Raw genomic sequence first — 25,950 nt, 5'->3', positions numbered from 1 at the left:
CTTATCAGACTAATTTTTGTCAGTTTTACTGAGTTTAAAATATTTGTTTCATTGTGATCTTGAATTGTGTTTTTCTGTATCTTTTCATATATATATTGGCCTTTTTCATTTTCTTCTACGAACTCAATATTCAAGCCTACCCTTCCCTCCCCCAAATTTTTCTTTTTCTTTAACTGAAAATGTTTTGTATTAAGATACAATTTACATACAAATTTATATTAGTTTCAGTTATATAATGATGATTCAATATTTGTATGTTTTGCAAAATGATCACCACAGTAAATCTCATTAACATCCACCATCATACATAGATACAGAATTTTTTTCTTATGATGAGAGCTTCTAGATTTATCTTCTTAGCAACCTTCAAATATGCAGTATAGTATTAACTATAATTACCATGCTGTATGTCACATTCACATCACTTATTTATTCTATAATTGAAAGTTTGTAACCTTTAATTCCCTTTGCCCATTTTGCCTACTCACTAACCCCCCACCTCTGGCAAGCACCAGTCTGTTCTCTGTATCTGTGAACGTGGTTTTTGGACTTGGAACATATGTATTTGTCTTTCTCTGTTAGACTTAATTTACTTAGCATGGTGCCCTCAGAGTCCACCCATGTTACAAATGGCAAATTTCATTCTTTATGGCTGAGTAATATTCCATTCATTTGTCAGTGGACACTTGGCTATGGTAAATAATAACATGCTGTGGTGAACATAGGGGTGCATATATCTTTTCAAATTTGCGTTTTCACTTTCTTCAGAAAAATATGCTGAAGTTGAATTGCTGGATTATATGTTTCTATTTTTGACTTTCCTAGAATCCTCCATACTGTTTCCATAGTGGCTACAATAATTTACATTCCCACCAACTGTGCATAGGTAGTCAGGTTTCTCCATATCTTTGCCAACACTTGTTATTTCCTTTCTTTTTTGATAATAGTTGTTCTGATAGGTGTGAGAGGAAAGCTTATTATGGTTTTGATTTGTATTTCCTTGGTGATTAGTGGTGTTTAGCATCTTTTCATGTACCTGTTGGCCATTATTTCTTTGGAAAAGTGTTTATTCAGACCTCCTGACCATTTTTAAGTCAAATTGTTTTTTGTTGATGAGTTATACGAGCTCTTGGTGTATTTTGGACATTAACTCCTTATCAGTTATATGACTTGCAAATATTTTCTCCCTTTAGTAGGTTGCTGGTTTCCTTTGCAGTGCAGAAGCTTTTTGGTTTGATGTAGTCCTGTTGTTTATTTTTTGCTTTTGTTGCCTCCGCTTTTGGTGTCAGATCCAAAAAACCATCAACAAATCTTATGTCAAGGATCTTGCTACCTGTGTTTTCTTTTAGGAGTTTTAAGGCTTCAGGTCTTATATTCAAGTCTTTGATCTGTTTTGAGTTAATTTTTGAAGATGATGTAAGATAGTGCTCCAGTTTCATTCTTTTGCATGTGGCTGTCCAGTTTCCCCAGCACCATTTATTGAAGAGACAACCCTTTTCCCCATTATACATTCTTGGCTTCTTTGTCATAAATTAATTTGACCATATATTCATGGGTGTATTTTTGGACCCTCTATTTTTTTCTGTTGATTTATGTGTCAGTTTTTTTTTTTTATGTGTCAGTTTTTATGCCAGTACCATACTGTTTTGATTATTTGATTATCATTTTGATTAGCTCTGATTTATAGTTTGAAACCAGGGAGCATGATGCCTTCCACTTCTTCTTTTTCAAGATTATTTTGATTATTCAAAGTCTTTTGTGGTTCCATACAAATTTTAGAATTTTTTGTTTTATGTCTGTGAAAAATGCTATTGGAGTTAAAATAAAAAATTTTTAAAGATTTTATTTATTTATTTTAGAGAGCCTGCATATGAGCCAGGGGAAGAGCAGAGGGTAGAGGGAGAGGAAGTGGGGAAAGAATCCCAAGCTAGCCAGGAGCCCTAGGAGGGGCTCTATCTCATGACCTGAGCCTAAACCAAGAGTTGGACACTTAACTGACTGAACCACCCAGACGCCCTTCCATTGGAATTTTGATTGATTCAAAATTGCAATTGGATTGCATTGAATCTGTAGGTTGCTTTAGGTAGTATGGACATTTTAACAATATTAATTATTCTAATCCATGAGCCTGGAATGTCTCTACATTCATTGTGTCTTCTTCAGTTTCTTTTATCACTATCATATAGTTTTCACTATACAGGCCTTTAACCTCCTTGGTTAAATGTATTCCTAGGTATTTTATTCTTTTTGATGTATCCCTAAATTTTCCTATTGAATTGTCAGTGTTTTTCCAATTGATTTATAGGGTTGTATTATTTTTTTTTTAACATATTCTGGATACCACCCCTTTGTTAATTATATATGTTGCAAATATCCGATTTTCCTTTTTAACTTTTTATGGTTCCTTTTGATTAAAGGCAAATATAAAGTAGAATTTATCAGTTCTTCTTTGGTTAGTGCTTTGCTGTATCTTTTAAAGGAATTATTCCCTACTCCATGTTTATAAAGATACTCTTTTTATATTTTTTCTAAAAGGTTTTAAGTTTTGCTTTTTTATATTTATGTCTTTAATTTTCATAAAACTATTCTTTGTGCATGATATAAGGGTTAGGATCTAATTTTCCCATACTCCATTTTCCTAGCATCATTAATGAGTGGTCTTTTTTGTCCCTACCTCTTTTGTTTATCTAGGCTCAGCATATGCATGAATTTGATAATGAGAGCTCTCTGTTATGTTCTTTAGGGTCAGTTTGTTTCTTCCTACGTTAGTACCATACATTTTTAATTTAACAATTTTTAGGAATTTTTAAAAAAATATTTTATTTACTTATTCATGAGAGACACAGAGAAAGAGAGGCAGAGACATAGGCAGAGGGAGAAGCAGGCTTCCTGCAGGGAGCCTGATGCGGTACTCCAACACCCCAGGATTGTGGCCTGAGCCAAAGGCAGACAGACGCTCAAGCACTGAGCCACCCAGATGCTCCAATTTTTAGGAATTAAATGGATCTTAAATTTTGTAACCAAAGGAGCTGCCATTTACTTTATGGTAATGAAGTTTCATAAAAATATAAAATTTTGTTGATGGGTTCCTTCTGCACGATTCTATTGAACACCTTTGCTATGTTGGAACCATACCAGGACTTGAGGATTTATGGAAATACAAGGCAGACAAAATTCCCTTCTCTTGTAGAACTTGTGGTCTAGTGGAAAAGTCAAAAAATAAACAAACAAATGATACAATTTCAGATTGTGATAAGAGCTACAAGGAAAATCAAGTTCGATAAAGTGATAGAGTATTATTGTGGCAGAGTGCACACTATTCAAAAAATTTTATAAATTGTATTATATTAAAATTAAGAACTTACTAATCACAGGCACCATGAAGAGCTTTTCTGAAGAGATAACATTTGAACACAGACAACAAATGATGAGGGGGTCAATAATGTGAACATCTGGGGTGTTCAGAACCAGGTAGAGGGAACCAGAGATATAAAGACCCAGAGACGGGGGCAAAATGGCAAGAAGGCCATTAGAGCTAGAAGCCAAGTGACTAAAGAGGATAGTAATAGAAAATGAGGCTGGAGAGGTAAGGGGGGGCCAGCCACTTTTGAGTTCTTATGCCATGGAATTTAATGCAAATATAATGGAAAGCCATTAAGGATATTTCTGCGTGGTGCAAATCTGATTCATGATTTTCAGATTGTTCATGTTTCTAATTCTTTTTTTTCTATTTTTAAAAATTTATTTATTTTTTATTGGAGTTCAGTTTGCCAACATATAGCATAACACCCAGTGCTCATCCCGTCAAGTGCCCCCCTCAGTGCCCGTCACCCAGTCACCCTCACCCCCCGCCCACCTCCCTTTCCACCATCCCTTGTTCGTTTCCCAGAGTTAGGAGTCTCTCATGTTATGTCTCCCTCACTGATATTTCCCACTCATTTTGTCTCCTTTCCCCTTTATTCCCTTTCACTATTTTTTATATTCCACAAATGAATGAGACCATATAACGTTTGTCCTTCTCTGATTGACTTGCTTCACTCAGCATAATACCCTCTAGTTCCATCCACGTCGAAGCAAATGGTGGGTACTTGTCGTTTCTAATGGCTGAGTAATATTCCGTTGTATACATAGACCACATCTTCTCTATCCATCATCTTTTGATGGACACCGAGGTTCCTTCCACAGTCTGGCTATTGTGGACATTGCTGCTATAAACATTGGGGTGCAGGTGTCCCGGCGTTTCACTGCATCTGTATCTTTGGGGTAAATCCCCCGCAGTGCAATTGCTGGGTCATAGGGTAGCAGGTTTCTAATTCTACTCAAGGAGCAAGAGAGAAAGTCTGGAGACTAGGTAAAAATCTGTTGCTGTGATCCAGTGGAAGAGTAATGGTGACTTAGAACAGGGTGATAGTAGTGGAAGTAGAAGTAAAAGGATTCTGGTTAAATTTTGAAAGTAGACTACAAAAATCTTACAGATGAATTGGATGTGAAGTGTGAAAGAAAGAGGAAATATAGAAGAATATATATCTTAAGGTTTTTGGCTTGAGAATGGTGGGGAGGAGAGTTAGTAATTCCACTAAATAAAATGCATGAGAGGCTGGTTTGGAGAATAGAAAGAATCAAGAATTAAGCTCTGGATAAATTTAAGGTGCCTATTAAATAGTAGCAGTTATTATAGGGCAGGCAATTGGACATATGAATTTAGTTCAGGAAGAAATACACATTCAGGAGAGTATAGATTCTTTTTTTATGGACTTAACGGGAGCATAAAATTTTTAACTTTGCTTGGATGTTAAGTGAAAGTTTTTTTGAATTTTTACATTGAAATTTACAGAGCTAAAATATAATTCTTAAACTTTAGCACAATGGAAGACAATTTGAATTTAAAGCAATTGATTTAAAAGATAAGGTGATAACAATGTGAACATGAAATTCTGGTTAAGTTAAAAATTAAATCTGTAGTGAAGACAGAATCATACTTCCCCAAATAAAGCTAAAGCTTTTGTAGGCGGAAAGCACAGAAACACATATTGAAAGGACATGGGGGATCCCTGGGTGGCGCAGCGGTTTAGCGCCTGCCTTTGGCCCAGGGCGCAATCCTGGAGACCCGGGATCGAATCCCACATCGGGCTCCCGGTGCATGGAGCCTGCTTCTCCCTCTGCCTATGTCTCTGCCTCTCTCTCTGTGTGTGACTATCATAAATAAATAAAAATTAAAAAAAAAGATTAAAAAAAAAATGAAAGGACATGGAGATTCTAGGGCACTGTAGATTTGGTCACAATTTGCCCTGTTCTTCATTGAATCTGTATCTCTTTTCTGTCCTCTCTGCAACTGGGCATTGCTCTTCTTTATTAGTAGCCTGGCCAAATAGGTGAATAACAGCCTTAAACACGATTTAAATTAATTACTAGGGCAGCAGGCTTTTAAGAGATTAGACTTTGGAACCAAATGCTCCTGAGTTAGGCATTGTACCTCTATCACTTATTAGGCAAGACAGTCTCTGAATGAACGTCAAGTTTTCCTATCTCTAAAACAGAAATTATACCTACTTTTCATGAAAATTAGAAATTAGAGTAGAAATTTTAGTGAATGTAAGTATTTTATACTGCTACTAATTTTTTCTGATTACTAATGAAGGTTGGCTACCTTCAGATGTTTATTGACCATTTGTATTTCTTTTATGAAATGACTTGTCTCTTACTGCTTTATGGGCAAATATAAAGAGTTAATAGCACAATGAAAAGTTCATAGTAACCTTGGAGTACCTTTCACTATCAGTTGACTATGTATTTTCATTTTTATAATGTCTTTATTTTGTGTAATTTGACTCATGCATACCTGTCAGTTTCTCTTGGATTGATGGCAAACTACAATTAAAAGAAAACAAAGCAATTGTGCAAATTTATTAAAGTACAGACTTGGTAAAATGAATATAACTATTGAGGCTATTTCAATCATTATTCTATGTTATTAACTATGCCATTATGTAAATCCATAACATAAATACTAATTCTTTTTTCCTTCTTTCCTTGAGCTGTGGTAGCAAACAGTGACGAATCTCAACTTCTGACACCAGGAAAGATGAGTCAGCGCCAAGGGAAAGAAGCTTATCCAACGCCAACCAAAGATTTGTATCAGCCATCTTTTAGTCCAGCAAGTCCTCATAGTCAGGGTAAGAAATGGTGCTTTTCATTTTGTTTTTGTTTTAAGGAAAGAATGACATTCTAGGTCTATTATAACTTTTTTCTTTGTAACCGTTTTGTTTTATAGAGGTTCTTTGTTTTGGTCATCTATTATACTCTTGAAATGAGTTTATGTTCTTTTAGAGTCCTTTTAATGCCTCTTATATTCCCCAGTGTACTTGATTAGTTACACTTTTCTTCTAATTGAGTGATTCTCAAACTTTGTGGTTTCAACTCTTTACACTGTTAAAAATTATTGAAGACCTCAGAGAACTTTAATGTGGGTTAACCTATTGATATTTATTGCAAATTACAATGAAGAAATTTTTAAAATGTTTATGATTCATTTAAAATTATAATAAACCACCACAGGTTAATATGAATAACACTTTTATTTAAAAAAAAAAAAAAAAAAAGCTATGTTCCTCCTTCCCTGTGCCTCAAAAAAAAAAAATTGAGTGAGAAGAGTGATATTCTTTTCCCTCGTGGTCTCTTAGATTTGGAACCTTGGACATTTTGGGCTAGATAATTCTTGGTTGTGTGGGGCTGTCATGTGCATTGTAGGATATTTAGCAGCATCTTTGGCCTCTACCCACTAGATGATAATAGCATTTTCTCCAGTTGTATACAACCAGAAATAGCTCTAGACTTTGCCAAATGTCCCTTGAGGGACAAAATTGTCTTTGGTTGAGAACTACCATCATACCATTTTTGCAAATCTCTTTGATATCTAACTTAAGAAGACACCTGCATTTTCATATCTGCTTCTGCAGGTAATCTGTTATGATGTGATGATTTGATTGAAGTATATGTATAAAATCTGGCCTCACATATATATGTAGTCCGAAAAGGGAGGATTACTTTAATAGCTTTATATATAATTGCAGATAGTTTTCAATATTACACCAAAATTTGACAAGTGATAGTTTCTTAAATATTGGTTGCAAAATGGAATCTGAAACTTATCCGTAATCTTTTCATACTCTTTTATGAAGAGTATAAAGAGCCCATTGATCTGTCTTGAACTTTGAATGACTTTTAACTCATGCATGATTTTTTTTTTCATGCATGATTTTTTATCATCATGCCTTAGTTATTTGGGAAATAGTTGCTTATGATTCAGATCTACTAAGTGTTGACACGGTTTAAAATACAATACAAAAAAATACAATACAATACAAAGATGTGCTGTATGCATATTTCTCATCTTGTCATACAGAATATTAAAACCATGTGTACTCAAGGTTTAAGATTAATTAATTTTACTGCTTCATCAAGAACATCTGTAATTGATACTGGCCTTTTACTGTAAGTACATGGCAGTGAAGAAACCAGTGACTACTACTACAGTTTGGTGCCTCTGCCTTTATTTGTGCTAAGGTACCAGCAGCTTTACCCAACATTGCTTTTGTACCATGATTGCAAATGTCAGCACGATGAAAATATATTATGGAACGTTTTGACCTTGCAGACTTTCTAAAAGAATCTTGGGGACTTCCAAGGATTATAGATCTCACTTCCTAATTCATAATTGATAAATTTTGTGTATTGAATTCTGCTTCTTAGTAAAATGTATTTACTCAGATGCTTTAAAACTCTTGTAGTACTACAATAGCTATGGTGGAAAGACTTCTGCTTTTAAAACTGAACACTTTAAATTTGGTGTTTGAAAGCTATCATACACTTATGTGTCTGTTTTTATGCTAATACCATACTATTTTGATTACTATAGCTCTGTCTTATAGTTTGAAACCAGGGAGCATGATGCCTTCAGCTTTGTTCTTTTTTGGGATATTTTGATTATTTGCAGTCTTTTGTGGTTCTGTACAAATTTTAGAATTTTTTGTTTTATTTCTGTGAAAAATACCATTGGAATTTTTAAATAAAGGTTTTATTTATTTATTAGAGAGAGAGAGAGAGAGAGAGAGCACATGGGTGAATGAGGTGTGGAGAGGAGCAGAGGGGGAGGCAGAGAGAGGGTGAAAGAGTGCCAGGCAGGCTCCATGTTCAGTGGAAGTTACTAATATTTTATAAAATGTAATTTACAGTCTTAACTATCACCAAATCTCTGTATAATTAGGTTTTGGTGTTGTGACTTTGTGAATTATTCTTTGAAAATAGGCTTTAGTTATTTCTTTTTAATGAGTATTAATTGATAAATTAGTAAGTTACATGATCATTTTCTACTTTATTTCAGTAGAAAATGTTTTTCTAGTCAAGTGTTAGTTGGAAAATTTTTATTTACCATTGTTGGAACTGGAAAAACTTTATATAAAAACATAAAAATAATTACTATTAATAATTATTAATTAACATCTATTGCTTATTTGTTAAATATATTTTGGTCAGTTAGCATTTTTGTTGCCAGGATGCTTTTTTGAAGCTTGAAAGTGGATTTATGGTACACATTGATATAAATAACCTTCATTAAGATAAAATTCTGAAAGGATGTAGCTTATGTGGTTTTTCCATTCTGTGCACCACAATTTTGGCTATAATAGATTCAGATAATTCCTGTATCTGTGTACTAGAATATTTAGAGGAATTTTTTAACTTGGAACTTAATGAAGCAAGGAAAAGGTTACTAATAATTAAAACTACCCTTATTTATATCTATTGTGAACTTTTTCAGGCAAACAGAATTTGAGAGAATAGTACAATGAACACTAATATACCCATTCGATAGATTTAAGAAATTATTAACTTTTTTCTTCTCTTTGTTTCATTTATTTGAGGGTGAGGCTTGGAACATTTCAAATTGTAGACCTCATGATATTGTACCCCAAAATACTTAATGCAATTAAGAACAATTTCTTACATAGCCATTAAAACCGTTGTTACATTTAACAGAATTATTGATAATTGCTTAATATAGGCTAATACCTAGTCCATATTCAAATTTCCCCAATTGTTCCACATCTTTTTACAGTAGGCTTATTAAAACAAGGATCTAAGAAAGGTTTATAGATTGTATTTGGTTGTTAGGTCATTATATTTCCTTTAATCCCAAGAGTCTCATTGTTTAATTTTCTCTTGTTGCTTTTAACTTTTTTATAAAACTGGATCAGTGTCCCTATAGAATGTTTGACCTTTTATGCTTGATCACCTTCTTGCAGGATTGTTTAATTTGTTCTATCTTCTATATATTCTATAAACTGCAAGTTATTATTTTTTTTAAACTGCAAGTTAAATGCAACATTGATTATATTCAGGTTGAACATTTATGATGAGATTATTTTATTGGAGATGTATAATATAGGGGAATGTATGCTGCATCATATGAGAATTCACTTTATGTTTGATTGTCCCACTGTTAGTGACCTAAGATTAATCAGTAGGGGGTTGCCTGGGTGGCTCAGTGGTTGAGCATCTGCCTTTGGCTCATGGCGTGATCCAGAGTCCTGGGATCGAGTCCCACATCAGGCTCCCCTTGCTTCTCCCTCTGCCTGTGTCTCTGCTTCTCTCTCAGTGTCTCTCATGAATAAATAAAATCTTTAAAAAAATAAAAAGATTAATCAGTAGTGATCCTCTTCATTGAAAGTTACATACTTTTTTACCCTTATGACTTGAAAGTAAAATAGATATAGTTGGAACCTGGTAAATAGTCTTTACCCCCCTCAACGTTTTCCTTATAGGTGTAAGCACCCTTTGATGATCATTTAATCAGTTAAAATATTAGGGGTTGAAAAATGATAATTTTCTAATATGTCATTCTTTTAACATTTGTTACTAAAATTTTTCTGAAAAGACGAGATCTTAATTGTCACAGAGTTACTTGGTAAACATGGAAATATAGTTCCTATAGGAAAGGCAAGATAAATGGTTGTTTCCTCCTGAGATCCCAAGAGATGATGTAAAATCTGCTTCCAGTGGTGACACATTTAGTCTTTAAAATTTTTTTAATATTATAAAGAACTCATATGTTTTAATATATTCATTAAATTTCAATCATTGATAAAATGAAGATAATAATACCTACCACATAAGATTTTTATAGGGCTTAAAATGTTAATTCATATAAAAAGCTTAGAACATAACTTAGTAAATAATAACCACTCATGATAGCTGATTAATAAGTAATTATTACTATTAATATTATTTTTTTTAAATAAATGATTCTGTTTGGGTTGAAAACTTGTATTTCAAGGTGCTGCATATTTCAGCACCTTACAGAGGCTAATTTGGAAATTCTTTTAGCATGGATTGCCCATGTAAACCTCCAATTTTTGCATTTAAAGCATCTGCAATGTCAGTTCTATCTTGATTTGTACCCAGATGTTCCTGCATAAGTTATGGGCAAATTAATATTTGTAGAGTGAATTACATATTGAATGTTTTTATTTATTAAAATCAACCTATTGGCTTTGTGTAATGCAAAACATCTCCCTCTGGTTTACCTACTGAAATTCTATATCATAGTTTCCAGGTGTCAGATTTGTTTAAGATATATCAATTAACTTTTAAAAAAAGATTTATTTATTTATTTATTTGAGAGAGAGAGAGAGAGAGAGTGCATACAAGTTGGAGGAAGGGCAGAGAGAGAGAGAGGGAGAGAGAGAGAGAAACTCAAGTAGGCTGCCTGCTGAGCAAGGAGCCCCAGACAGGGCTCCATCTCACGACCCTGAGATCATGACCCATGCTGAAACCAGGAGTCAGATGCTCAACAGACTGAGCCACCCATGTGCCCCTCTATCCATTAACTCTTGATTACATTGAAGATAAACTGCCAGAGAAGATTAACAAATGTCCCATAAGCCTCTTTGAATTGTCTACCATGTCTCAAGTACTCTTGCTTACTATTAACAGCTTCTGAATGGAAAGAGTTAGAATTCCAAAACTTACAGTAATAATGACTAACATTTAATGCTCCTTATGTCCTTTAGTGCTTTTGACATGCATTAGTTCTTGTAAGAACTAATGGAATTCTTACAAGAACCTTATGGTGTATAAATCATTCTCCCTGTTTCACAAATGAGGAAACCGAGCAATTGGCAAGGGTAATTTCCTTGCCCTAGTTCGCACAATTAATATGTGATAGAGTTAGAATTTGAACCTAGATATAATTCCAGAGCTTGTTTATTTTTTTTTTAAGTTTCAATGAATTACTTATTAGTTTTTTTGAGGCTCAAATTTTCTAAACTTTTAACATGGGCTCCTGTGTCTTTTAGAACCCCATTATGTGTAGAATGCTTTCTGTGGAGATTTTTATTTTTATTTTTTGTAACATGTAACATTGCAGTTGTGGAGTCATGGTATGAATGTATGCTTTACTTTATAAGAAATTGGCCAAACTAGTTCCAAAGTAGTTGTACCATTTTATGTTTCTGTTAGCAGTCTACAAGCGTTTCAGTTGAACATTTATATTCTCAATCTTTTTTATTTAGCCATTCTAGTGGGTGTGTAGTGGTATCACATTGTGGTTTTAATTTGTATTTCTCTTGTAACCAGTGATGTGCATCTTTTCAGAAACTCATTGGTCATTGGTATATTTGAAGTGTAAGTTCAGAGTTTTTACCCGTTTAAACAACTGGTCTGTTTATCTTATTGAGTTTTAAGAGTTCTTTGTGTATTTCTATATCATGCTTTGCTAGTTATGTGTATTGTACTTGCTTCAAGTTTTGACATACTTTTTCATTGTACAAATGATTGCTTTCAAAGAGTAGAAGTTTAAAAAAAAAGAGTAGAAGTTTTTAATCTTGACGAAACCCAGTTTATCATTTTTTACCCTATGTTTCAAGCTTTTTTCCTCCCTCTCTACTAAAGAAATCTTTGTGTACTCTAAGGTTGCAAAGGACATTTTCTGTGATTTCTTCTAGAAGTGTTAACAACCATAAGGCTCTGATCTCTATTTTCATTCTTACTATTACCATCTTAAGTCAGGTCCTTATCATTTCATACTTGTTGCATAGTACCACACCCGCCTAATTCTATTATGACCTTGCCTCCAGTATATCAGGCTCATCTTTTTCTTTTCTTTTTTAGAAATTTATTTATTTTAGAGAGAAAGAGTGCTCGTGCATATGCCAGTGGTGGGACGGCAGAGGGAGAAAATCTTCTAGCAGACTCCTCATTGAACCAGGAGCCTGATGCAGGGCTCAATCCCATGATCCATGAGATCATGACCTGAGCCAAAATCAAAAGTGGGGTGTTTAACTGACTGAGCCATCCTCAAATTGTTAACAAAGCAACCAAACAGAAAATGATTGTTTATGTGTTAAGGTGAGATTATTATGAGAATGAGGTTTTTATAGATGTATGTAGGCAGATTCATAGATTCTCTGAAGTAGGTCTCTGAGGGAAATAATATGAATAAAGAGAAATAGAAAATTATAAATGAAAATACAGATTTTAATCATTCAAGCTTGTAACCAAAAAGTTCACCGATGCCTGCATTTCAGTCGCTCCCATTTTCAAAAAGTTGACAGTTGATTATTACCTTAAGCAGTGGCTGCTGAATCTGGCTGTCTTGAGAACCACCTGGGAGCTTTGCTTAGATACATATTTCTACTTCAGCCTTTTAAAATCTCTAAGAGTTTTTTTTTCCTTCTAGGGCAAGACCATGTATTTATAAAGCTCTCCAAGAGTCTCTGCTATAGTAACATTTGGACATAAATTCCAGGTTCTGTAATCTGTTAGGACTTTTAGTTTATCTAATTTTACTGTACCTTTCCAATTTCATTTTTTGTTTCCCCTTGAACTCAGCAAGATGGCTTTCTTCACTGTTCCTCAGCTTGACTATGCTTTTATTTATCCTGGTCCTCCATTAAAGAATGTCACCTTCCTTGCCTTCACTTATCTGAATACTTCAAAAATCCAAGAGTACCATTAGTAAAAAATGGGTTCAAAGTAAGGATCAGACTAAGAGTGCTTCTGTAAGATTTTATGTTGAGACTTCAGAAGGATTTAAGGCAATGGCTCTTGGAGCCTTTCAACCAGACAAAGGGGCTTAAAGAATCTTACAGTTGTATCTTTTAGAATGTTTTAGCTAGCCAAAGAGCTTCTAAGGCTCTTAAGTCTGTTGTCCTACAGTGCCATGATATAGCCTAAAGTAGTGAATGACCTATCTCAAAGAAATTTTTGGTTGCAGCGTCTGTTTCATTGAGTCAATTCTAATAAAATTAGTAAGAAACTCACAAAGGTTTTACAAGAATAGTGCTAATGGAAGCACCACCAGCTTAGATGGAAAATGATAGACATAGTTCAACTAAGTAGAGCCTTTATGTGTGAGGGGAATCTGAACCTTGTGTGGGCATGAAGTAGATGGAGAAAGCTCCACCATTGCAAATATGGACCATTTCTTCTGAAATAGGAAGACTGACTCAGAGAATGGAGCCAGGAGGCCAGAGGGCAAAGTCAGGATCCCCAAAAGACTATTTTCAAAGAACATGACTGTGTTCTAATCAAAGTATTGATGACATGTGCCCAGCAGATTTCACAATTGCTATGACACTGTAATGCCTTCAGTGTAACTCATTATCTTCTGCATCTTTTGAACTCCAGTGCCCATTGCAGTCCTATCCCTGGCTTACTGCAGTGGGGCAAATAAGTTATCTTTTGAGGTGATGGCGTTTTGGTTTAAGAGGAGCTGTATCTGAGGAGCTGTATGTGAGGAACTAAACCCAAGGAGTACCATTTGCACTTGAACCTGATTTAAATAACTAGATTCTGGCCTTACAGCCAGTGCTATAATAGGATGACATTTTGGTTAGGGGAGACAATGAGTGTATTTTACATGTGGAAGGAATGTGAATTAGATATATTTCATTTCAAAGATGACTGCAGTAATGTCTTTCATCAAGAAATGAAGTTTACTCTCACTCTCCCCCTACTCCTATTCAATCTAGGATGGCCATGTGACTGCTGTGACCAACATGACAGAAGTGACATTCTAGGACTTTGGAGATCAGACATTAAAAAGACTGGTTACTTCTGCTTTTGCATATTAGAGGAAGCCAGCTTCTATGTAAGAAGTCTCACTATCCAGATACTACCATGCTGTGTGAAAGCCCAAACTGGCTAGCCTCCACTTGTAGTCATCCCAACTGAAGGATCAGATATGAGTGAGGAAGCCATATTTGGGTGTTCTAGCAGATACTCTATGAATCAGAGAGGAACCTCCCTACCCCCGGCAACTTGCATAAATCTCAGAATGAGGAGCAAATAATTTAGTGTTTTAAACCCCTAAGTTTTGAGTAGTTTAAGGTACAACAGTAGATAACTATAATAGTAGGCAACACAAAGTGATTAGAATTACATTTATAAATTTGGAAGAATATAATATGTATGAGAAGATTCATTACCAGACTGAACTGTTAAGGTGAGTTGAATACAGTCTGGATGAGAGGGACAGTGGTGGGAATTAAAAAAAAAAAAAAATTTATGGGGTGACAGTCGAAAGAGTAAAAAAAGAATCAGCAATGACTCCTAGATATTTTGCTTGGGAAACTAGTTTAAAAGTTTATATCAAGGTAGGGAACTATGGAGGAAAACCAAGTTTGGTGGAGAGATGCTGAGAACTCCAATTTTGGACATGGTGAGATTGAAGTATGTTAGTTAGAGCTATCCATGTGGCATGTTACAAAGGAAATTGGCTGTATGAGTTTGGGCTTTAGTAGACACTTCTGCCCTGGAAATGTAAATTTAGAAGTCATCAGCATAAACAGAGTAATGAAAACATTTGAGACAATCATGTATATCAGTTTAGAGATTCCCAGACAATATTGTTTTTTAAATGAAGTAGAATAGAATCAAAAGATCAGAGCCTATCTGATCTGTGAAAGTTTTATCTGATACTCATGTGTTCTTACACACACATTTGATATAAAATATATCTCTTGTTGTGAGTTGTAAAAAGTTTAGGAAGAATTGAAGCTTGAAAAAAGTAGTTGGAGGGGCACCTAGGTGGCTCAGTGGTTGAGTGTCTGCCTTTGGCTCAGGTCGTGATCCCTGGGTCCTGGGATCGAGCCACATCAGGCTCCTCCCTGCAGGGAATCTACTTCGGTCTCTGCCTCTCTGTGTATAAATAAAATCTTAAAAAAAAAAACCAAAAAAGTAGTTGGAATACCATCCTAAAAAAATGTCAATATTTAAGGATCTGATGGAGAAAGTATTGGTAGAAGAGTGTTAAATCCCAGAAGAGGGGATCTCTGGGTGGCTCAGCAGTTTGGCGCCTGCCTTTGGCCCAGGGCGTGATCCTGGAGTCCCGGGATCGAGTCCCGCATCGGGCTCCCGGCATGGAGCCTGCTTCTCCCTCTGCCTGTGTCTCTCTCTCTCTCTCTCTCTATTATGAATAAATAGATAAAATCTTAAAAAAAAAATCCCAGAAGAATGAAACAGGTGATTTTTTAAAAAAAGATTTGTTTATTTATTCATGAGAGACACACAGAGAGAGGCAGAGACGTAGGCAGAGGGATCCTGGGATCACGCTCTGAGCTCAAGGCAGACGCTCAACCACTGAGCCATCCAGGCGTCTCGAAATAGATGGTTTTATGAAGGAAGGAGAGTGCCCTGTAGTTTTACATATAGCTCCAAAGTCAAACCAGTTAAGACAACTGAAAAATTATCCATCAACAAGATATCATTGCTAGCTTTTGTGAAATCAGTTTTGGGAACAGTAGTGAAGGCAGAAGCTGAAAGCAATAAAATTTAGTAAGAAAGATAAGGAATTAGAGATAGCTAAAATAACAGACTCTTTCAGGAATTGTGCCCTTGAAGGGGAGGGAAGTGTATGGTAGCTAGAGAAAGACATGGGATAAAAAAGAGATTTAAGAAAGGAAATATTTGAGCATGTCCAAATTTTGACAGGACAAAGTCAGTAGAGAGAAATATAAAACGTGTGAGAAAGATGGGGGAATTAATAGGGTAGGTCTCTGAAGAGGCAGCAGGGATAGGATCTAGTATGCAGATGAAGGGATTGACAGGACTAGGAATACAACTGGAAAGTGGAGGAACCATGATAATGGGAGTGCCAAGTAGCATTCAGCCCTCAGTTGAAGTTGATGTTAATCTGCCTTAGTATGAGATTTTCTTCTGTAAAGTTAGGCTTTACTGGGTATGTGCAGTAAAAGTAATCATGGCAGAGTAGGTGTGGGATGCTGGCATGGGAGTGGAAGGAAGTTTAATGGATGAGTTTGGTGAATTGCTCTGTTGGAGGAGGTGGGATCTGTAGGAGAAAATGTCCAAATTAGTGGATGGCTTAGAGGCATTGTATAAGTAAGTGGTTATGGGGCTGAGGAAAGCGTTCTCCAACAGATGAATACTAAATAAAATAATTCAGGTTAATATATAAAGGAAGAAAGGTGTAGAGAGAGTAAATGTCATTGTCAGTGAACTCCTTGTGACAGCCTGTCCTTTCCTTTTTAATATTCATCTATTCCTAGCACACATGGTACTTGGAACATAGTAGGTACTTTTGTGTTGAATAAGTGCATGAACGTCTTTACTGAGCACCTTTTATGTGCTAGTCCTGCCCTTGTGCAGCTTTAGTCTCATTTTTTAATGAATAAATACACATTTGGGGGTGATATTCACCTACTAAAACCATGAGTATGACATGAACCTCACATATAATATTGTTCCTGTGTTTGCTAAAGAGAGAGTCCTACAAGAGTGGAAGACCATGCATCAGGAAAAAGTGGTATTTATATTGATCCTATGTGCTAGACTCATGCAAATAGCTACCTTTTACCAAGAGCTTGCCCAGTTAGGCTAATATGCTATAAGTTGTATGTGCAAAATTAGGTTGAGCTGTTGAAACAATCACATAAGACAGGCACAGTTAGTATGTCAGTTTTACAAGTGAGAAACCGAAGGATTATGGATGTTAAGAAATTTGTTCAAATTCGCTAAACCAGTAAATGTCAGAGGCAGTTTTCAGTCTCAGGACTGTCAAAACCCACAGTCTTACTACACTCTACTGAGAGTGAATTGTAGTGCCACCTATTTTCTTTTCGTTTTATACATGCTGTTGTGTTAGAAGTTGATTTTGCTAGTGCTTTAGGATGGCAAAGATTATTCCTATTTTCTAGCGGCTCTCCTTCATGTAAATTGATTCATACCAATTCAGTGTAGGTCATTATCCCTTAAAAACAGTTGTTAAGTCTATTTTTTTGCAGTGTGGTTTCTTTCCATTGTTTTAGGATTTTCTTTTCATTTTTCGAAGGAACTAGGGAGACTGAGTCTCCTCACTGAAGCCCACACACATCAAGGTAGTCTTTTAATTATTTATATGTTTAGGTTATGGAAATCAATCAGATTATTCCAGACATTATTTATGTGTCAGATTTTTTTCCTTATTCAAAGTTAAGTATAGTATACCAGTTTACTTAAAAATACTTTTAGGGATCCCTGGGTGGCGCAGCGGTTTGGCGCCTGCCTTTGGCCCAGGGCACGATCCTGGAGATCCGGGATCGAATCCCATGTCGGGCTCCCGGTGCATGGAGCCTGCTTCTCCCTCTGCCTGTGTCTCTGCCTCTCTCTCTCTCTCTCTCTCTCTCTCTGTGTGTGACTATCATAAATAAATAAAAATTAAAAAAAATACTTTTAATTTTAGTATGATTACAGTCTCTTAAATAGGATGGTATTTGTTTTATGCTGACTTTTTTGACCTTTTACATATTTTAGTTATTTATCCAGAAAGACGTTCATATTAATTAGGCTTGTTGTCTCCCTTTCCCTGCTCTACTTTTGAATAAGGACAGCTCTAATGGAGCCTAGAGACTAAATTAAAGCTCATCACATGGATACTGTGTTCTCACTACATGACATTTGAGATTGTTATCAAAGCTTGATGAGTTACTGTAATTCATCTTGTAGCTATCCTTTCATTCTTTGATCATACAAAGCTATTTTGCATGCTTTCAGTCTTACAAAACCATTTTTCATTTATAGTGCTTTTTAAGAGAATATAAAATGTTGCTTTGCCAAAACTTAAAGGAGTCTGTTTCAAACTAATTTTTAAATGTTTAAAATTTTAAAATGTTTAAACTGGAAGTTACCTACTTTAATCAGTTACCTGCTTAACCAGTTTTATCAAAATAAATTTAGACCATGCTTGCTTTATCTAGACTTAAATTAAAATGTATATGCTTAGTATTGTGTTTCTCTTATCCTTCAGCAAATTCTCTTAACCCTGCCAAGTCCTTTCACTTGAATGCCCTGGTAGCATTTGTAGCATTACACATGACATGATGTATCTATATCTACAACTTAATAGAAAACTTCAAAGTAAAGGGCGATTTTCTTTGCGGAGTTTACTAATGTGAGTTTACTGGTGTAAAAATGTTGTACCAGATTCCCCAGGGTGAATTTTAGACATCACTGGTATAAATCTCAGGTGACACCTTCATTATAAAGTGGTTTCTAGGCAAAAGGAGACCAAGAAGTCAGTTTCCTCCATGAACCGAAGCAATTCTTCCTTCCTTGGTAAGGTATTTCTAGGATCAATTATTGAATATTTATGAGACTATGCACATTATAACAAATGTGTCTTGAATATATGTGTTTTATTTCATGAAAATTGTTTTACCTGAAAGAGTACTTGAATTTATCCCCACCATCTTTAATTTTTTTTCCTCCTAAATGCTGTGCTTTGGTTTATAGCCATAGCTTGTTTTAATTGGTAGTATACATTGGATAGTATACATTGGAGGTTATGTTACTTTTCTTCTGAGTTACTGAATCCTCACTGTTAGATTTTTAAAGTTATTTAAGACATAATTGTTTTCTGTTTGAAATTCTTGAAGTTTGGATAATTGCTGCTTAGAGAGGCATGAAAGTATCTATTAAATAATGAAAAAGATACAATATTTGGCAAATTAAAAAATGAGAATGAAATAGTTTTCTAAATCTCTTGTGAAATGTTGCAGTATCTATGTTTTTCAAATATTCCTCTGCTCCTGTAGGGTAAACTGAAGTACTTTGAAAATATTTATTGAAAAGTGAGAATGAATAATTTAGCTCTATTTTAAATATATTTACCAACTTGAGAGGATTCCATCTTATTTTTGCCAGGCCTTATTAATTGCTTCTCATCCAAGCAGTAATGTTCATCTTACTACAGGACACTTTTTTCCCTATAAAAATGTTTTGTGTGCATATATCTAATTTAAAAATATGTATGTGTGTGTACATCTACATATTAAGGTGTATGTGTGTGTGTGTGTGTGTTAAGATAACATTAAAGGACTATCATGTACTACTTGCACTAGTTCCTCAGCTCTTTTCTATTGAGATTTCCTCCCATTTGTTTCCAAAGTCTGGCAGGTTGAGATCCTTTCCTCTTAGCACGAGTGGTAAAATAGTTTCACCTATAAAGTTAATTGCTACAATTTTCCTTTCCTTATTTGAGGCATGGAGATACCAGTTTTCTATATTGTAAGTAAATACAAAGCAAGATAATAACTTAATTTGCCAATGTTTGCGTAATTTCTGAGAGAAGATAAACAATTTCATTTAAAAAATTGTGTTTTCATTTTGGTTCTAATTTTGAATGTATATTCAAAATTAAATTAAGTTTTACTTAATAATGAAACAGTGAAGTTTAGCAAACACTTATTTTCCAGGTAAAAGAAGGATGTTTGTGACAGACAAATTCCCCCTGGAGAGTACAGGATTTTCCAAGAGTCTCCTCCACCAATCTGGCTTTTATTCTTTTTGATACAGGGTTCTGTACTAGAAAGCAAGAACAAACCAAAAATGATATTCTCAGTCCCAATTTGTGAAATTTAGGAACAAGAGGTAGGGAAGCATAAGGACATGAAAACATGTAAGTGAATTTTATATATTACAGTTCCGGTAATATAGCAAACTAGATATTCAGACAAAAACCTTCCTAGGAAGAACATCAAAATGATGGGTATGGTAGGGGTTTTTTGTTTTATATTTTTGTTTTTGTGTTTGCTTTTTCTATACCACTTTATTCCAACCTGAGCACTTCAATATAAAATTAAACACTGGTGAACTGTTTTCCTTACTAATTCTGAATTGCTATAAATGTACAAGTTCTGCTAGCAGGTCAACATTTAGATTTAATCATCTCTAACTACATGATAGATATCATATATGAAAATACCTAAAATAATCAGTGCAATATACTGAACTGATCAAAATAAAAGAAACTTTGGAAAACAATGCTGCAAGATTATTACTAATACACTGCAGTACTTACTTATGTTACAAGTTACTGATACATTATTTATTATGGTTTAGCCATGTTGGAACAACTGAACCCCATCCTTTTAAAGAGAGAGAAAAAGGAAAAATTAGCTATTTTAGTAACTGTACATTTTGTATACTTTCAAGCAACTCTTATTAAATATTACAGAAAAGTAATAAACATATGGAGACTGCAGTGTAATGTCTTATTTATAGTACCACTAAAGATCAAATTTATTTTTTTATTTTTATTTTTTGAAGATCAAATATAAAATAATCAAGTTTGAATGTACATTGTTGTTAGTACCTTGACTATATTATGTTCAAAGAGAACGAAAGCCCATTCCCTGACCCAAACAACAAAACCTATGTAATAGCCAGCCAGACTGTTGTCATCTACATAGGACTGTGCTTCCTGGAAATCGGCAGCTCTTTTATTTGCAAGGTCAGCCTTGTTTCCTGATAAAGCCATTACAATTAGCTTGCCTTTTAGGTTCTTCAAACGATTTTTTGGCTCTGGCAAAGGATTCATCATTTGTGCTGTTATCTATGACTGTGGCTTCTTTGCTCCTCTCTACTACATTGGTATCTATCATTCTTGACCAGCTGCATCCCATATTTCAGACTTTATTGTAGCTTGGGGCCAGAATTCATACCATTTCTGTTTCAAAAACTGTAACATTCCTCAGTTTAGTTTGTTTGTTTGTTTGTTTGTTTATTTATTTATTTATTTATTTCCCTCAGTTTAGTTTAAAATGATCTTGGATCTTGGGTCATTAGTATTCGGAGGTGTCTGGAAGAATCAACACAGTACTTATTAGAGGAGAGGTTTGAACACAGGCCTCTGAAAATTATTGATTTTTAGTTATGAGTTCATATGTAAACAGAACAAGATAGCATTATGTGTGCACCTGTTAAAATCCAAAACAGTGACAACACCGAATGCTGGCAGGGATGTGGAAAAATCAGTAAACACATGAAGTAGCAAGCCACCAGAGAAAATCTGCATAAATTACCTACCATCCAGACCACCATCTTCACCATTTGTAATTATAAATGCCAGAATGTGAGTTAATGGATTAAAGACAATATATTTTTTTAAGATTTTATTTATTTATTCACGAGAGACACAGAGAGAGGCAGAGTCACAGGCAGAGGGAGAAGCAGGCTCCATGCAGGGAGCCCGATGCAGGACTTGATTCCAGCACTCCAGGATCACATCCTGAGCCGAAGGCAGATGCTCAACCACTGAGCCACTCACGCGTCCCAGGCAATATTGTGTTGGGAACCTTTCAGAAGGCTGAAAGATGGGGTGCCTGGGTGGCTCAGTTGGTTAAGCACCTTACTCTCGATTTTGGCTCAGGTCATGATCTCAGAATCATAAAATTGAGCCCTGCATTGGCCTCCACACTCAGTACAGAGTCTGCTTGGGATTTTCTCTTCCTCTCCCTCTGCCCATGCCCCCATGCACATTCTTTCTTTCTCAATTAATAAATGAAGTCTTTTTTGGCAGCCCCAGTGGCAAGCGGTTTAGTGCTGCCTGCAGCCTGGAGTGTGATCCTGGAGACCTGGGATGGAGTCCTGTGTCGGGCTCCCTGCATGGAGCCTGCTTCTCCTTCTGCCTGTGTCTCTCTGCCTCTCTCATGAATAAATAAATAAAATCTTAAAAAGAAAATAAATGAAGTCTTTAAAAAAAAAAAGATAGAAAACAACTCTCCGATTAAGGAGGCTTCAGAATTCCCAAGCAGGAAACCTAAATAGTTTTAATGCTAATACTTTACAAAAAGAGCTAAAAAGTAATGAGTTAAGCAAGCATTTAACTTAGTGAACATCATTAGGAATAAAAAGACACAACTAAAAATATAGGCAGATGTTTAAAAGATAACCAACTCTAGTCAATAAATTTGAAAAATTAGATGAAAAATTTCTAGAAAGATCATACTTCCTAAAATTTATTTAGTAATAGGAAATTCTAGTGATTTTTGTACTCTAATTAGTAATATAAATTATCTTTAGGAAAACTTCATATGCCCAGATATATTTAAAAACAAATTCTACTGAACATTTAGGGAAAAATGTAATTCCAGTCTCACCTTAGAACTGTATGATTTCATTAAGTCTGAAAAAGCACCCCTCCTCCTACTTTAATATCTCTGAAATTGGATTAGATCTTTTTTTTGTTTTTAGAGGAGAAAAGGTGGAGGGAGGGCAGCAGCAAAGGAAGATGAAGAGAGAATCTTAAGCAGGCTCTGTGCTGGGATGGGGGGGGATGTAGTGGGGGCTCTAACTTTTGGTTTTGCCTCAGGTCATGATCTTGCAGTTGTAGGATTGAGTCCTGAGTTGGGCTTCTGCCTAGCCCAGAATCAGCTTCAGATTCTCTCTCGCTCTCTATCTTGCTCTCGCTTTCGCTCTCACTCTCGCTCTCAAATAAATAAATAAATAAATAAAATCTTAAAGAAAAGAATATCTAGATGTCATTTAATACACAGAATAAAGAAGAAAAACTATGTTATCCCATTAAAATGTATTTGAAAATTTTAACATCTGTTCATGATAAAGTTTTTTAGCAAATTAGAAATAGAAAGGAACTCTTTCTTAACCTTGTAATTAGAATTAGGAAGAAGGAAAAGGTGTGTACCATCTATGGGTCATTTCAACACTAGTTGGAATTTAGCTAGTGAATAAGATAAAAAGAAATTAAAGGAGCAAACAAATTTTATTAGTAGTGTAATTATTTATACAGAACCTTACCCAAATTTACAGATAAGTTATTAAAATTACTAATGCAATGTAAGTATCTGCCTTTGGCTCTGGTCATGATCCTAGGGTCCTGGGATCAAGCCCCGCATCAGGTTCACTTCTCAATAGGGAGCCCGCTTCTCCCTCTCCCTCTGCCTACTGCTCCCCCTGCTTGTGTGCACTCTTTCTGTCAAATAAATAAAATCTAAAAAAAAAAAAAAAAAAAATACTGGATACATGTTCCAACTGCAGTGTATATACCAGTAACAAATAGTTTAAAAGATGCAGCTCAAAAAATACCACTTAAACTAACAGAAAAGAAAGGTATATAGCAGTAAGTCTAATAAATCAATATCTTTATGTAGAAAAGTGTAACACTAAGATAGTGTATTCTCAGTAAATGGAGAGACAATAAATTTTCCTACCATGTTTCCAGTAGGAAAATTCAGTATTATTAATATGTCACTTCTCAAATGATTTTATCTGTTCAATGTATTTTGAATCCATATCTCAACAGTTTTTTTTCTTGGTACTGGGTAAGATTATCCTCAATTGTCTAGGAAGAGCAAAGGGCAAAGAAGAGTCAAGACCCTTCTAAAGAAGCAGAGCCAGGCAAGGGTCAGGGCCATTTAGTACTTACCATAAAGATCCATTAAGTAAGACAGGAGATACTGGTGCTGAAATTGAGACGAATGAAACACCAACAACAGAGACTTAGATATAATGTTACTCATTAGAGTTCTATATGACCTTATGGCAAAAGCAAAACTATGGAAATAGTAAAAAAGATCAGTCCTTTCCAGGAGTTAGCAGGGAGGCAGCAATGAATAGCAAAGCACAGGTTTTTATGACTGTGAAAATACTCTGAATGATACTATAATGATAGATACATGTCATTATGCATTTGTCCAAACCCATAGTATGTACAGCATCAAAAATTGAATCCTAAGATAAGCTGTGGACTTTGAGTGATTATGTATCAATGTAGGTTCATCACTTAGAACCAATGTATCACTCTGGTGAGGGGAATTGATAATAGAAAGGCTATGCATATGTGGAGGCAGGTCAAATATGGGAGATCTCTCTGTACCTTCCTCTCAATGTTGCTGTGAACCTAAAACTGTTCTAAAAAACAAAATCTTAAAAAAAAAGGAATGAGAACACTTCTGTACTGTTCTTTACTGGAAGTGAACTCGCCTTATCCAAACAGTATAGCATGGGAAACAGAGAAGAAACTTCATCAACATATCAAGACAAGCCAAAGTCAGAAAAAAATTGGGCAAAGTTCACTCAGTTTGTCCTTGGTTTATAAAGAGATGGTATAGTGATTGGGTACTTTTTGGGTAATGACAGCACATTTATATTAAGCTGTTTCCTGGTCCCATGCATTCTAACTCTTCACTGTCACTTTTTGGTAAAGTATATATTCTAGTACAACTGTTCTCAGGTGGGGCCTATGAAGAAAGTAAGGTCTATAGAAAATAATTTAAGTGAATATTTTCTCAGTTCTCTCCAGGATTATAGTGCATGGCTAGAGCCATTATGGATATACGGGAGAAAAGAGTAATTCATTTTGAAAAGTAGATGTTTTAGTGCAATAGTCCTAATGAACCCCAGGTGAGAAGGACTTCTCTAGTAAACTATTTGAAAATACATATGGAAAGTAAGTTTTTGACCTTGGTGTGTCTAAAAACATCTTTATTGTACCCTAATATGTAATTGATAGTTTGGCTGGGTATGGAATTTTAAGTTGGAAGTCATTTTTCTTCCAATTTTGAAAGCATTGCTTTTATTTTGATCTTGATTCCAGAATTATTGGTGATGTCAATAGCTTATCTGATTCCTTATCTAGAGGAACTTGGTGTTATGATTTATGTTCAAAAGGATTCTTTGGTATAAATAGGGCTGGTTCTCAGTTTTTACCATTGCTGGTTTGTGATTCAGCTTTCTGGGATCTGCAAGACTGTGACTACTTGTTAATCTCATGCTTTCCAGTATCAAATATATGTATCCTGGATACATACTTGTGGAATCCATACCTATAAATTGTTTATGTTTTTAAGATTTTACCCCTTTCCTGTAATTTTAATTGTGTTTTAGGAGGGAACACGTTAGTTTAATGTCTTCATTCTGCCATTTTAACCTGGAACTTTTCTAGATGTTACATATAGTCCAATTTGATCCTTGAAACAATTGGATAATATAGGTAATATTATTAGCACTTTATAGTTGAGGAAACAGAGACCCACAGAAATTAACATAATTACTAAGATGCATCCAGCTGGGATTTGAACCCAGGCAGTTTAATTTCAAATCCTGCTTAACCATTATACTATAATGCCTTGAGAGGCAAGCACCATTGCATGATGAATTATCGTTTCTTTATTGTCTATAATTGTCATTTGTATTTCATGACATGGAGAAAAGCAAAAAAAAAAGCATAAATTCCTGTTATTGTAATTATTAACTGTAAACTTATTTTTACCATTAATTGATTTTGAAATGCCTTTGCCCAAGAAAGAACATGTTACATAAGGAAATTCAATTTGTTAGGTGTCCATTCTAGTAAAGAGCAACAGACTTAGCTTGTATAGAATGCTGTTGTATAGGAGTGGAGAACTAGCCTTGAAATGTATGTGTAATAATAGGAAGTTAACTGAGTTTGTATAGTAAAGTATCTATAAAAAATGAACTAAACTGAGTTTAGTTTAGCTAAGGGGCTTATTTCTAGATTGAAAGTAAGAACTGTGATCAGAAAAATCAATCCAGGATATATAAAGAAAGTAATTGACTAGAGCTTTTTAAGTTTCAATTAAGGTAGAATAAGGAAAATGAACTTTTTGTTTTTTTAAAGATTTTATTTATTTATTCATG

General features: G+C 34.9%; 1 protein-coding gene across 10 annotated transcripts in view; it reads left to right on the top strand.

Moving 5' to 3' along the window:
* The window catches only part of OSBPL8 (oxysterol binding protein like 8), a 147,251-nt gene that overhangs the window by 67,389 nt on the left and 53,912 nt on the right, over positions 1-25,950 (top strand). For 6 of the 10 annotated variants that reach the window (XM_025439320.3, XM_025439317.3, XM_025439324.3 and 3 more), the window contains one exon: positions 6,036-6,173. In XM_025439320.3, the coding sequence (XP_025295105.1) occupies positions 6,036-6,173 (138 nt within the window). The remainder of the gene's footprint in view (positions 1-6,035; positions 6,174-25,950) is intronic. The other 4 variants (XM_049094021.1, XM_025439318.3, XM_025439326.3 and 1 more) reach the window with 1 other exon arrangement.

The sequence above is a fragment of the Canis lupus genome, chromosome 15 (assembly GCF_003254725.2).
Source record: "Canis lupus dingo isolate Sandy chromosome 15, ASM325472v2, whole genome shotgun sequence".
In the NCBI taxonomy this organism is placed as follows: Eukaryota; Metazoa; Chordata; class Mammalia; order Carnivora; family Canidae; genus Canis; species Canis lupus.
Note: the sequence above shows the minus strand (reverse complement) of the source record. Positions and strands in the feature narration are given on the sequence as shown.